The sequence below is a fragment of the Sarcophilus harrisii genome, chromosome 3, assembly GCF_902635505.1.
Source record: "Sarcophilus harrisii chromosome 3, mSarHar1.11, whole genome shotgun sequence".
Lineage (NCBI taxonomy): Eukaryota > Metazoa > Chordata > Mammalia > Dasyuromorphia > Dasyuridae > Sarcophilus > Sarcophilus harrisii.
In genome coordinates this window covers 235,581,302-235,596,269 of record NC_045428.1, presented here as the reverse complement: position 1 = coordinate 235,596,269, position 14,968 = coordinate 235,581,302, and the positions used below count along the sequence as shown (strand labels likewise).

Below are 14,968 nucleotides of genomic sequence, written 5' to 3'. Positions count from 1 at the left end.
TACATAGAGAGTATGAGTTTGAGTTAGGTATGTTGGAATGAGTCCCCCCCTCCAAAAGCATGAAAGGATGAGAAAGAATTGTCCAAATAAATAAAATGGGAAAGGGATATAGGAAAGGAAGAATGAAGAAAATTATAACTCATGCAAGAGGCATACCAGGAAAAGATTATACAGTGGAAAGAAAAAAAAGAGAGGCAGGCAATTCTTGAATTTCATTTTCATCTAAACTGGTTCAAAGAAGAAATGCAGATATACACACACACTCACATACATACACATTATATATACTCTGTTGAGTAAGCAATTATCTTGCAAATCAGAAAAGCATGAGGGGAAGGGGCTAAGAAAAAGAAGGTCTGATAAGGAGAGCAGATCTATGGGAAGCAAAAGTCAGAAGCAAAACAGATTTTTGAGGAGGGACGGGGAAAACAGGGAGAGAAAAGAATAAACAAAAGAAAAGAGAATGTAAGGAAATGCACAATTAATAATAATAACTGTGAGTGTGAATCAGATGAACCCATGAATAAAATGGGAGCAGAGTGAAGAATGGATTTGAAACCATAATTCAGCAATATGTTGTTTACAAGCAACACACTTGAAGTGGAAAAATATACACAGTTAATAATTTGGGTTTTCAGCAAAAGCAAAAAAGACAGGGATAGCAATCATGATCTCAGATCAAAAAAGGGGGGAAGGGGAATTGACCTGATTAAAAGAAAGAATCAAGTAAATTAATTTTGTTTTAAAAACATCATAAATAAGAACATCCATACACCAAATGGCATAACATTCACATTTCTAAAGGAAAAGTTAATGAATTACAAGAGGAGAGAGAGTAAAATTATACTTGTAAAAGCAATTTATTCTTCTCAGAAATTCATGAATGTAACTATAAAATAAATTTTTTAAAGTTATGAAGATAAATGGGTTTTTTTAAAGTGAAAAAAGAGTAGGCTTCTAGGTAAAAATTGAATAGACGTAGAAAGGAATTTACCTTCTCAACTGTACATGGCATTTTCACAAAAATTTGTCACATATTAGGTAGGGCAAAAAAATTTCATGAACAAGTGTAGAAAAGCAAAATATTAAAAGCACCCTTTTCAGACTATAATGTATAAAAATTACATTCAGTAAAGTTTTATAAACATAGAATAAAAATTAATTGAGAAATTAACAATCTAATCCTAAAAAAAGAAGGTGTCAAGGAACAAATATTAGAAATAATAAATAATTAAAGTTAATCACAACAATTAGGTAATGTACAAAATTTTTATAAGATGCACCAAAGCAGCCCTTAGAGGAAATTTTATATCTCTAAATGATTACATCAATTTAAAAAAAGAATGTGTTAATAAATTAGGCATGCAACTAAAAAAAAAAAAAACTAGAAGAGGAATAAATCAAAAATACCCAACTAAGCACAAAAATAAAAATCCTGAAAATCAAATGAGAGATTAATAAAACTGAAAGTGAAATTTTTTTAAAATAATAAATTAATAGATAATATTAAGAGCTGGAATTATAAAAATAGTAATATAAATAATTCATTGGTTTATTTGATTCTTAAAAGAAAACCAAATTATTAATATTAAAAAAAACAAAAAAGGTAAAGGTACCACCAATAAAGATGAAGTTAAAGTAATGCCTTAGACATAAAGGTTGATATAAACAAAATAGAAAAGCATGGAAAAATTAATCTAGGTTTTAAAGCTATGGATAAGAGAAGAGTTTATGACCAAACAAAAGACAGTGAAAAGTAGATAGTTTTGATTACATGAAATTACAGAGTTTTTGTACAAACAAAACCAATGCAGCCACAATAGAAGGACTATAAGAGACTGGGATGGAGGGTAAAAGAAATTGCAGCAATCTGTTCAAATAGAAGTCTGATTTCTCAAAGATATAGAAAATTAAGCCAAATTTATTTTAAAAAATAAATAAATAAATAAATTGAGTGTTTCTACAATTGGCAAATAGTCAAAGGCTATGAATAGGCATTTTTCAGAGGAAGAACTCTAAAATATCAATAACCATAGTTATTAATCCCTAAAAGACTAATAATTGGAGAAATACAAAATAACCCCCTCTGAGGTGTTGCATTACATCTAACTTCTTGGCTAATATAACAGAAAAGGAAAAGGACAAGTGCTAATGGGTATATGAAAAATAGATACATTGATGTATTGTTGATGAAATTGTGGATTAATTCAACCATTCTGAAGAACAATTTGGAACTATGCCCAAAGGGATATAGGGATATAAAACGGAATATTTTTTGATCTACCAATCTATCAATATCACAACTAGAGAATTGTAATGTCCGGGCTAACTCTCTGGAGGATCTCAGGCCCAGCCTTGGTCTTAGTGGAGGAATGAAGTAGGCAGGAGAGCCACCAGAAGGATGGTCAAAGATGGAATATCTCATTTCCAGTCCTCTCAGCCCTAAAATACCTCAGTATGATTACATCATTACAGTATACCAAGTATGTGTGAATTAGAGAACCATTACATCACCATACTAAATATTAAGTATATGTGAACTAGAGAACCATTATCTCATCAATCACACTGAGTTAACACCCTGCTGTAAGTATCTTTGCTTCAAGTATACTTTTCTCCGAGTTCCCCAATATCTGAGGTCCTCTACAGAGAATAGAGAATAGAGAAAAAGGAAAGTCATACATATTTACAAAAAAAAATTATAGTAACTCTTTTTTTGGTGCCAAAAAAAAAAAGAAAACTGAAAGAATGTCCATCAGTAGGGAAATGGCTGAACAAAATATTGTATGTGATTATTATGGAATTCTATTATGCTATAAAGAAATGAGGGGAATTATGAATTCAGAAAAACCTGGAAATAATTATATTAATTATTGCCAAGTGAATTGAGCAGAACCCAGAGATGACTGAAAATAGTAACAGCAATATTATAATGATATATTATATAATATTATAATATATGATGATTATCACCATGCAGTTATGCAAAACAATTTCAAAGGATTCATGGTGAAAAATGTTATCCACATCCAGAGAGAGAAATGATGACATATAATTATAAATTGAAACATTTTTTATTTCCTTTATCTTTCTTGCTTTCTTGTTAAAATGAAAGTATATTTTGATTACTACATTTGTAAGATGAGTATTATATTATTTGGCTTCTCAGTGAGTGAAGGAGGGGAGAAAAGGAGGGGAAAATTTGGAAGTCAAAAATTTTTAATGAATATTTTTTACTAGTATATTTTTCAAAAATATTTCACCAAGTATTCACCAAGCATTAAAAATGTTTCAAGTACTCCAGATAGGTGTAGTCATTACATGGGGCAATAGATTGGGCAAGAACTGAGAGATGGAGGCATTAGAAGTCATAGTGAGAATGAAGAATAGGGTTTGGGATTTCAAGGCAGAGGGAAAGTGGAGTGACAACAGATTATGATCACATAAGTGAATTTCAGAGTTCATGCCTATGCTAAAGGAACATTTATGTACGATGGCAAGATCAAAGATATGACCTTCTCTGATAAACTGAAGTGAAGGGAGAAATATGTCATAAGAAATGGTAAACTAAGAAACTAGAAATTTAAACTGTTTGAAATATAAATGTTAAAAACCTGTTAGTATGAGAGTAAAAGTTTAGGGAAAGAGTAAGCCAGTCATTGAATACATTGAAGAAGAAGGAAAAATGTCTTGAAGGCTATAGATATTAACTACTAGAATCTTGATTGATTATAAATGTGGAATGAACAAATCTCAGTGGTGGGAGTGGTGATAGACAGAAAGCTTTAAGGTGACAATGAAAAGTGTTTAGTCTTCCCCATCACAACTAGTGAATTGAGAATATGAGAGAAAATGCAACCAACTCTGGAAAAGGTGCCCAAGGACTCTGTGTCTTTATGAGGGAACCAAATCTTCGTGAATGCAATAACATGAAAAGAATAAAGAAAAGGAACATTTGTTATCTATGGAGCATTCCAATGAGCATAACAGAAGGGTTGGATAGCTTTATAGTAGAATATTGGGTAAACTGGGTTGTGAGGAATAAAAGACTGATTAGTGGAAAATAGAAAATTAGATTTGAATAAATGCAGTGAAGGTTTGAATATCTTTAGGAAGATAAAGAATGTTTGTCCTTCTTTCTTTTTTTTATTTAGCAAGGTAATCAAGATTAAGTGATTGGCCTAAGATCATATAGCTAGGATGTAGCAAGCGTCAAGGCTAGATTTGAACCTGACTCTTGACGCCAGAGCCAATATTCTATTCACTGCACCATCTAGCTATCCTTTGTCTTGTGACCAATAATATCAAAGGGTAATGATTTGACTGTTGCATGAATTGGATTTCAGTGAGGCAGAGTTGCACAAAGTCATCAGCCTCATTCTCTCTTCCAGAATCATTGAAGTTCAGTGGGAAGACACAGCTTGAAAGCATCAGTTCTGAGGTGCTCAGCTTTTCTTATCATCCAACTTTCGGAGCCATGTATTACAACTGAGAAACACATAGCTTTGATTATATAGATCTTTGTCAACAAGGTTATATCTCTGCTTTTTACTATGTTGTCCAGATTTGCTATAACTTTCTTCTGAGGAGCAAATATCTTTTATTTCGTGCTGCAGTAACTGGAATGATCATTGAATCCAAGAATATAAAATTTTAAACTGTTTCCATTTCTTTTCAGTATTTTCCAGGAAGTGATGGGACCAATTACCAAGATCTTAGATTTTGTTTTCTATTTTAAGCTTCAAGTCAGCTTTTACACTCTGTTCTTTTGCCATCATCAAGAGACTTCTTAATTACTCTTCACTTTCTGCCATCACAGTGGAATTATCTGCACAGCAGAGATTTGTGATATTCTCCCAGAAAATTTAATTCCAGCTTTTCATTCATCCTTCCAATGAATTCTTATTAGTTGACAAGGTAAAAAAGTAAACTGAAACCTAGTATAATGCCTGGCACGTTGTACGCAATTAACAGATGCCGTTGACTGATTTTTTTTCTGGAGAATATTATATACCTTAACCTACCATCTCAACATAATCACCAATTTTTGTTTCTAGAATTAAATTATCTGTTGCTTTTACAAGTTGCTTTACCATTTATCATATCTTTAGGATTGAATTATTTAGTCTGCTTTTCCTTTCTTCAAAGGTTTTTTAATATTTATAATTTCAATCATTCAATAAGATTACAAAGAAAAAGAAATATAACAAGCCTAGTCTAACCATAGTTCATGATGACCCCATTCTTGCCCTTTGAGAGTATTCTCATCCATAATTTCAAAAACCTAAAAATGAGGATAGGTTTATAATAATCTAATAAGACTAATACAAATTATTTAGACAAAGATGAAATATTTTTCTGAACTTTTTATTCAACTTCTTTGAAAGTTTGAAAGAAAAGCAATGAGGATCACTAGTATTTATTATTATAGGTTATGAAACAGTAATTTCAGGAAATTGATCAGGAATGCACAGAGCTAGCTTTAATAATGTGGTTTAAGCTTCAACCTCATAGATAGCCCCTGATCTGAACTCCTGTGTCTTCTGGCAATATGTGATCAGTTACAACATTCTACAGGCAATTAATTAAATCAAGTGACCTATGGTTTTGTGAATATATTCAATATTCTCAAAGTTGGAATAAAAATTTCTTTGCTTTTTAAACAATTTTGTAATTTATTTCCTAATTATGCTAATGTCCAACTCCTTCTCATTATCCTGAGTCCTTGAAGGCTACCATAAGATCTGGCAAGTCCAATTAAGCTGGAAAAATATGTCATTAGAATGACACTTCACAAAAGAAAGGTTTCAAATGAAATGTTTGGGATGCTATGGGTGAAGAGGAGATTCAGGAAGTCATAAAGGCTATTTGTTAAGATATGGAGGAATTTCAATATGTGTTAGTGGAAGAACTATATACATCAATGAAATTATGAACTTACCTTACATATACTGCATGGTGTAAAGAGGTCACTTTATTTTCTGGTATAAGGTGATTTATAGAAACAAATTCCTCTTGCAACTCCTCCTCAACTACATCTACCCACATGCTGCGTGAACTTATATAACTGTAAACAAATGAAAAATATAAACCATCATCATTATTGTTACATTTATTTCTATCATTCAGATGAATTTAACTTCCACTGTTTTTTCATCTTTTATATGTTAAGCCTTTATAAATGAAAGAAAGTATTGATTTTGGATTAAAATATTCCTTATAAATGAATGCTCAGGATTCAAATAAGGGCTCAAGTAGAATTGCTTAGGCTTCAAAGCAAAATAAAATTTAAAAAACTGAAGGTAGAAATAAGCGTCTCAGACAATATAATGGTTTAAAAAAAATAGATGTTCTATAAAAAGGTAAGTGGAGAAAATATATTATGTTTATAAACATCAGGAATAATTAAATAGTATCATTGGTTAATATATAAGAAGGAGAATGGATTAATATATTAGAAGGAGAATTGGTTAATATATTAAGAAGTAGAACTGTTCTTGGAACTAGGAAAACTTAGATTAATGTCTTCCCTCTGATGCATACTATCACTTAGCCCTTCAGAAGTGTGGTCAAATCTCTAAGCCTCAAGTTCTGAAAATTTTTTGTCATGAACTCTCTTGGTAGTCTAGTAAAGTCTGTAACTTCTTCTGATGATAATAATTTAAATGTATAAAATAAAAAAGGATTACAAAGGAAATCTTATATTAATACAATTATCAAATATATATAAACAAATTCATGTACCTTGCTTGTTAAATTGAAAAAAATTGCCACCTTGTACTAGTAAAAAGTTTCCTCACCTGGAAGTTCCCTATTCCAATGAAATCATAGATGCAGTGCCTATTCATATCCCTACTTATTACATACTATATACAGTTTTTGATCAATCTCTTTTAGACACAGACAAACATAACAAAAAAATTAGGACAGTTTAGAAAATAGAAGTTGGATATCACAGATTTCTGGCAATTACTGAGTAGAAATTGGAACTAACAAATATTTCACAGTCAGACATGGCAACTTAAGAAAACAAAATACAAAACCCTAGCTGCATGTACAAAAATCATTACAATTAAATGGTGATTGAAAAAAGTAATTTAATTCTAAACAAGTCAAAGAACAAATTGAAGAAATGACAACAACAAACAAAAACAAAACAAAACAAAAACTGGGTTGCAAGGCAAAGTTCAGGAAAAATATATGTCCTCAAATATTTTAATTAATAAAAGAAAGTACAAATCACAAAATTGACCATACAACAAACATTGAAAAGCAAATGAAACACAAAATTAGAAATTCTGAAAAATGAAAGAAAAAACATTTTTTTTAAAATTTTAATTAGCAAAAATGAGAGCTGGTTTAAAAAGCAATTAAATAAATTATTAGCTAACAGATTTTAAAAGAAGAAACAAAAAAAAGATATTAGCAAAAATTAAAAGGGATAATTTACAAGAAATCAAAAGAAAATAATGCAATTTATAAATTAAAAAAAAATTTTTAATAGAATTCAGGACACAGAATCAGGAAGACTTGATTTAAGTTTGAATCCAGCCTCTAATGCTTAACTGTGTAATCCTAAACAAGCCACTTAATCTCTAAATGCCTTAGTTTCTTCAGTTCTAAAATGGAAATCATAACAACTGCATCCCAGGATTGATATGAGCTAACACATGTAAAGCAATTTGCAAACCTTTAATTTACAATGGTTAACCATTATTATAACCAAATTAAATTTACACCAGAGATGCAAGGGTGGTTCATCAACAATTAAATCATATTTTTTAAAAATCCCAAACCACATGATTTTCTCAATAGATTTTTAAAAGCATTTTTACAAAACTTTTAACTAAGTAAAATACTCGTTTATATGAAAAAGTCCTTCAAAATTTTACATAAATAAATATTGTCTTTCTAAAACTAAAAGCAAGAATCATATTCAATAAGGATATATTATAAATTTCTCCAATATACACAACAGTAAAGCGATTATACATAGTCTCCCTATTATTATTTGATATCATTATAAAAATTATACCAATAGCAATAAAAGAAAAAATAAAGGTATAAATATAGGCAAAGAAGAAATAAAAACAAAACCCACAAGCTCGTGATGTCATATTTGCTTAGAAAATACAAGGGAATCAGCAAAGAGATAATTAAGATAAGTAATAGCTTCAACAAAATTACAAATTAAAAATAAAAAACCCAAAAAATCAAATTTTCCATATGACAATAAAACCAAAGAGATGATAATTGAAAGGGGAAATCTCAATCCAAATAAGTACAAAATACATGAAATATTTGTGAGACAGTCTAATAAAGTACTTACAAAGTGTTCCTTAATGAAATTAAGAATGACATAAATTGTAGTAAGAATATCCAGTGTTTATGGATGATCTGTGCCAATATAATAAAAATGACAATACTATTAAGGTTATTTTCAATTTTGATGCTATACCAATTAAATGATTAAATTTGTTCTTTATACAATTCAATAAAATAATAAAATTCATTTGGATGAACAAAAAACCCTAATATCTCAAGGGGAAAATGACAAATGGCAATAATAAAGAAGCAAAAGCACTTCCAGACATTAAATTACATGTAAAATAGTAGTTGTAAAAAGTAATTTGGTGTTAATTTAAAAAAACAAAGAAGTAGATCAATAGAACAGACTAAACAAGGGATTCAGAAATAACAAAACTCAGTTTAATATTGGACAAAACTGAAAACATAAATTACCTAATGTGGAGTTCTCTGTTTGATACCACATTATTGGAAAAATTCGAAGTCATTCTATCCAACTTTTTAATGCCATACTCTATAATAACTAAAAATGGATATTTAACCTGAATATTAAAGATCATATCATAAAAAAATAAGAAAGAAGTAGATGGATTGACCTATCACCAAAAGCTATTTCCCAATAGATAAGTAAACAAATAATATGAGTAAACAATCCTCAAAAGAATTGTACACTATTTATAAATGACTCAATTCACTAATAATTAGAGAAATTCAAATAAAAACAACCTAAACTTTCATCTCACACATAGAACACTGGAAAAGATGACAAAAGATATTGAAGGGATTCTGAGAAGATAAACACAACCATTTTAGAAAGCAATTTAGAATTATATAATTTTGATAGATAGATATGTAAACTATTCCTAGTCTTTGAATCCAAAGTTTTTCTCCTGGGTATATATCTCAAGGACATCATTGATAAAGAAAATATACAGCAAAGTATTTATGGCAACACTTTTGTACTTTGAATAATGGTTAAATAAATTATGTTGCATGAATGCAATGGATTATTTCTGTGTTATAAGAGGGAATATAATAAATACAAAGAAACATGGAAAGATTTGGATGGATTGATATAGAGTGAAGTTGTCAGAGACAAGAAAATGATATGCACAATAATAACAACCTATCAATGAAAAGAACAACCAATACAATGTAATAATTTTTTTATAAAAGAATACTGCAAAATTATATGGAATAAGCAGTGTCCCAAAGTTAGATATGAAAAGACATTTCTTTATCAACTCTTTTGCAGATGGGGAAGGTTCAATGGTTGTAGAACATCACATACATTTTCATATTTTTTGAAATACTGATTTTTTTCCCTTCTTCTTACTCTTTTTTTTTCCTTTTTAAATTTTTTTTTTTGTTTTTTGAGATGGTTCTCTATAAGATGGAAGTAAGGGAAAAAACAGGATGAAATTTAGGCAATGGAACTGCAAATGATATTAATAAAAGCTTATTGTTAAATAATCTTTATTATCTGGAATTGTTCTTTGGGAATAAAGGAATGGATATAAGGAAAAATTTTAGTTGCATAAAATAATAATTATTTAAAACTAGCTTGAATACTAAAATTTATCTGAAATTTCATCGGTTTGGATATTCTTTCCAACATTATAGATTATAATGCATCCATGATTGTCCATACTGGGAAACTGTTGTTTATGGACTTATAATTTCATCACAATAATGGCAAAATATTGATTTTGGAATATATTAAATAAAATAAAAAATGCCAAAGAGAAGTACAGAATGTAAATAATCTTAAATTATATACTAAAATATGAGAAAATGTGGCATAGGTCATCTAATTGTACTACTATGTAAATACAACGTATTATATTACAAGAGAAGTATTGCAAGTATTGCAAGAGAAATTCAATATCAGGCTGAGACATATGGAAATAACAAATAATCAAAGTGGCTAAAATGCCTTTTGAATCTAGAAAGTCTTTCCATGATATGTTATACTGGATATGTGACATATTAAGTCATTAACAATGACTTATTTGTCACAAGGATGCACAATCTTTTTTTTTTTGAGAACTTTTTTTTTTCTGGAAAACTTTTTAATACTCAGAGTTAAAGAATCCAGAAAGTGAAATCTGTGAGTAAAGACCTAGATCAGGCTGACCAGAAAACAAGTTAGCTCTAAAGATTGATGCAAGGAATCTTCTCACTTCTCTTTGGCGTTTTTTATTTTATTTAATATATTCTAAAATCAATTGTACATCTCAAGACACCCACAATTCTTATGAAAACTGGCCCTACTCTAGTCAATCAATTATTGTTTCCATGCTCCTTTGATTATTTACAGACACCTAAGAAGAGTGGGACAAATCATTTTTTTCTGAATTCAGGTATCTTGTTCACTCTCTGTATCCAAACTTGGAGAGTCCTTAATATTTCCTCCAATTAAAAATCAGATTACCTAATGTTATATTGTTTGATTTAAAGTATGGAAGTTTATATACTATTGTATTCAGAGTCCAAGCCTAAAATGAGGGAGTCTGGTCCAGTTTCTTGGATAATTATCAAGTATTACTTTAATAAATTCATGTGCTTAGAAGGTCAAACCTTGGTTCCCTCAGTCAATTCATCTTTTGTCTCCCAGATTTTTGGCTGAGCCAATAAATTGAGTAAATTAAGTTTGCCCTAGGGATTGGAGTGGTTCCACCCACTACACTTTCATCCAGAAATCTATTATCCTATGATAATCAGATCAGCAAGACCTTAATTCAATGGGACACTGAACAGGTTTGATGAGGAAAAGAAAGCATTGTGAAAAAGCTAGCAATCTAACACAAAGTTTGTTGTTTAGGACCATGACATCATGGAGGTGATGCTGTAACATAAAAGTGGATTTAAGTGAGAGAGGACTGTGCAAAGTCACCTGCTTCACTTTCTCCTCATAGCCATTTAGGTCCAGTGTGAAAATATAGATCAGGATGACTAGAGATGACAGTCTATCAACCAAGAAGCAAAAGCAGGTATTAGGACAGAGAAACTGCTAAAGTAAAGAAAGGAATGTTTACTTCATAGTTTTATTTAAGTTCCATATTAGAACAGTTTCTATGAATTATAGCATTTCAAAATTTTGGTCTGTTGCATTTAACTCTTGAAAACAAACATCACATAGGCTGGAATTTTTTTCCCATTTACCTTGAGAAACCTAATTGTTCACAGGCTATAAGTCCATATTGACCCTTCCAGTCATCCGAACACATAGTTCTCCATGCAGCAGCAACAAACACCTGAAGCACTGCGTTACGGCCACTCACACGGACTGGAAGCATATGAAGAAAAATATGGTTAACTGACATAAAATTTTAGGATGAAAGTAAAGATTTTATTATATAATATCATAATTCAAATAGTACTTTTCATTTATCAAGTTAATCACAATTATTTCATTGTTTATATCTGTTTATTTTTACTAATCAGATGTTATTCATAATCCTGTAGTAATCCCTCCCCTTCTTGTTGCTACAATCCATAGTGATCTGTACTCCCATAGCATTTGTCTATATTACTTATATACACATATGTATAATACATATAAATAGATATGTATTTATGCAAATAAGTAGATATGTATATCCTCCTCAACTAAATTTTTTGTGGGCTGAGAAAAACACTTTTTACTGATAAGATAAAGGAGTAATTGAATTGATTTTCTCTCATTCATAACACTAACAGTAATAAAGAAGAGTAAATCAAATTACCACATCTGTATTCATCCTCTCCATCTTTACAGTTATATACACCATCACACCTTTCTGTCAGTTCAATACACTGAAAAGATGATCTGCACCTGTATTTCCCAGAGCAATTGAAGTGTACTAAAGAAATTGAATTTAAAAAAAACAGAATGGAACAAGATTACAGATTTAAGTCCAAAGAAAACAAACCTCTATGTTCAAAATACAATATGCTTTGTGTTTAAAAAACAACAGGAAAGTTCTTGCCCAGACTTGTTTAAGTTAATAATAAAAATCTGTAAAAAACTATAATTTTTTTTGCTTTTCTATTTTTTTCTGATTTCTTTCAGCTTCTATTTCTTAAGCCAAGAAAGATATAGCTTCCTCTCACAAAGTAGAAACTATCTGAAAACTTAATCTGAGAAGGGGAAATTCCAGAACTTAAAAGCACTGGCTGGAAGGAGTTTAGTGATGGAGTCCTACATGTGTCCATTTATCCTATTCTTTCTTTTTGTTCCTTCCTTATTCTGATCAGAGAACAAATGAATGGTGATTCCAGAAGGTCTCCTGACATATTAGATCATTATTTCAGTAAACCCAGTTGATGAACAATTTTTTTTTTTATGACAGCCTCTGAAACAATGAATTTTCACTAAAATTGCCTCTAATTTGTTTTTCAAATAGTAGAAATGTTTGATAAATTAATGAATGGAGTTCTTTGTGTGTGTGGGTATTCCAGCCAATATTGACACACCTGAAAATATTCGATTACAGTATCTCCCTTTGAATGTTTCTCACTGTTTCAATTTCCTTAGTGACGTAGCCCTCTTTTTTGCCCATACTTTTCCTCAGAAACAGTAGATTGACCTTACCAACAGGGCATTTGCTTCAACAATTAAGTGTATGTGGCAGCAAAACACTAATCTAAAAAGGAAGCTTGTGAACTTTTAAATGCTTTAATAATTGTTTTAAAAACAATTAAATAATAAATAGTACTCACTGCCCAGACCAATGGCCACTGCTATAATCAGTGCAATAATTCCAATGACGATGATTGGGAAAAACTTTAATGGAAGTAAAGAAAGGATCTGTGCAGCTAGTGCATCAGCATCTATAATTCAAAGGGAAGAATGAAAATAATAGTCATAATTGAAATTTAATATTTACCTCCTAACATCCTCTAAATCACTTCCTCTTCTATGCTGAGCCCTATTTAAGCCAATCTTCTGGTCATTTACAATGACACCCAAAATATATTCACGAATTACTAAAAAGTGAATTATCATTGTCAATAATAAGTATTGAAGACAGTTGATTCAACTAAGCAAAATTGAGTTACCCAGCATAATCCACCAACCAAATATCAGAGTGTCCTTGGAGTTCCTCTAAGTTGTTTGGTATCAGAGTAACCTAGTAGTGATATCAACAGCCTGAATTCATATTTAGCCTCCTAAGCCAATATAGTCCCAAGGATGGCCTTAATACCTCGGGGGAGGGGGAAAAGTGAGGGGGGAGGAAATACCCTAATGAATAGGAGGAGGATATTGCTCTCTTGCCTCTTACTTTACTGAGAAAATGGACATGGAAAATAGAGACCACCAGCTATAAACTCTTCCTTCTCCTCTACTACATGTATCAAAACCCCATGAATATTATTTGCCATTCTATCCTCTACATTCAGACAAGAAAGGAGCCCTTCTTACAAAGCCAATCTCTCTATTTATGCCCTTAATCCCAAGATCCTCCAGAAGTTGCTATCCATGTCACCTGACTTCAAAACTAGTGCTCTTTCTACTATTATAACTATTATTATTACAATGGATAATGAAATTATTATTATTACAATAATGTCCTCCTGAATGTCATTCAATCTATGCATGTCTAGGACAAAGGGAGGAGTAGGAGGTTAAAGGTAATAATTTTGCTGACTAGAGTGATGTACACTGAGACTCCAAATGTCTGAAGCTTTTAAGATATCTGTGGCTTTCTAAAATACTGGTGAATAGAAGAAGACAGAATAGATCAGTAAATTCCAAGTTCTTCAGGTCTCCCCCACAAAAAAAAGACAAAATAGCACCTTAGGCAAACTTAGAGTGGTAAAAACAAATGAGCTGGGGCAGAACAGTGGGCCTCATACAGCAACTAGAGAAGACCTGAAAAAATATACCAGAATGGAGCTTTGTCCTTTGTGAAGTGTAAACACCTCCAAATTAGTTCCACTGAAATAGCAAGTGGTAACCCCTGTGGTTAGCTGAGCAGGGAGATAGCTTCAGTCCCAGGCATAGAAATTTTCACTCCTGGACATCATGAGTACAGAAGCAGTGAGGCAGGGATACTCATAACTGGGCACTTACAGGAGAGCAGGTTCTTGGTTTTGATTCCAGGACAGATGGGAGAATTGAAGGAGGACCTGGAGCCAGAAGCACCATCCCCTACACCTCAAGATTGGAGATGATTACACTAACAAGCTGCTATAAGATTTAAAAAAAAAAAAAAAAAATAAGCAGGCAAATAAGAAAAAAACCCAACCATAGAAAATTACTATGAGAATAGAGATCAAGGTTCTTCTTCAGAGGAGGATATTGGAGGGAGAAAAAAAAAATCTCCTCATACCTCAAAGAGTAACATTAAACGATGATCTGCCCAAAAAGAATTCATAGACAAACTCAAAAAACTCTTTAAAAATCAAATGAGAGAGAGTAAGGAAAAACTTTTTAAAAATAAGAACAATTCATAAAAACCAAATTATGAAAAGAAAGTCTACCAACTAGAAAAGGAGATCCAGAATATTAAGGAAGAAAATGACTCCATAAGAAATAGAATTGGGCAAAGATAAGCCAGCAAAGTTATATGAGACTAAGAAATAACTGAACAATATAAAGAATGAAAAAATATAGAAGAGAGTGTAAGACATCCCATAAGAAAAACAACAGATATCAACAGATCAAAAAGAACAG

The 14,968-nt window shown here is 31.0% G+C and overlaps 1 protein-coding gene across 1 annotated transcript in view; it reads right to left on the bottom strand.

The window, feature by feature from the left end:
- Window positions 1-14,968, bottom strand: part of TMPRSS3 (transmembrane serine protease 3) — a 58,082-nt gene that overhangs the window by 23,231 nt on the left and 19,883 nt on the right. Inside the window, exons 3-6 of the mRNA XM_012544362.3 lie at window positions 13,012-13,122; window positions 12,036-12,152; window positions 11,473-11,596; window positions 5,942-6,067 (exon numbers count right to left, since the gene is read on the bottom strand). Of these exons, the coding sequence (XP_012399816.3) occupies window positions 5,942-6,067; window positions 11,473-11,596; window positions 12,036-12,152; window positions 13,012-13,122 (478 nt within the window). The remainder of the gene's footprint in view (window positions 1-5,941; window positions 6,068-11,472; window positions 11,597-12,035; window positions 12,153-13,011; window positions 13,123-14,968) is intronic.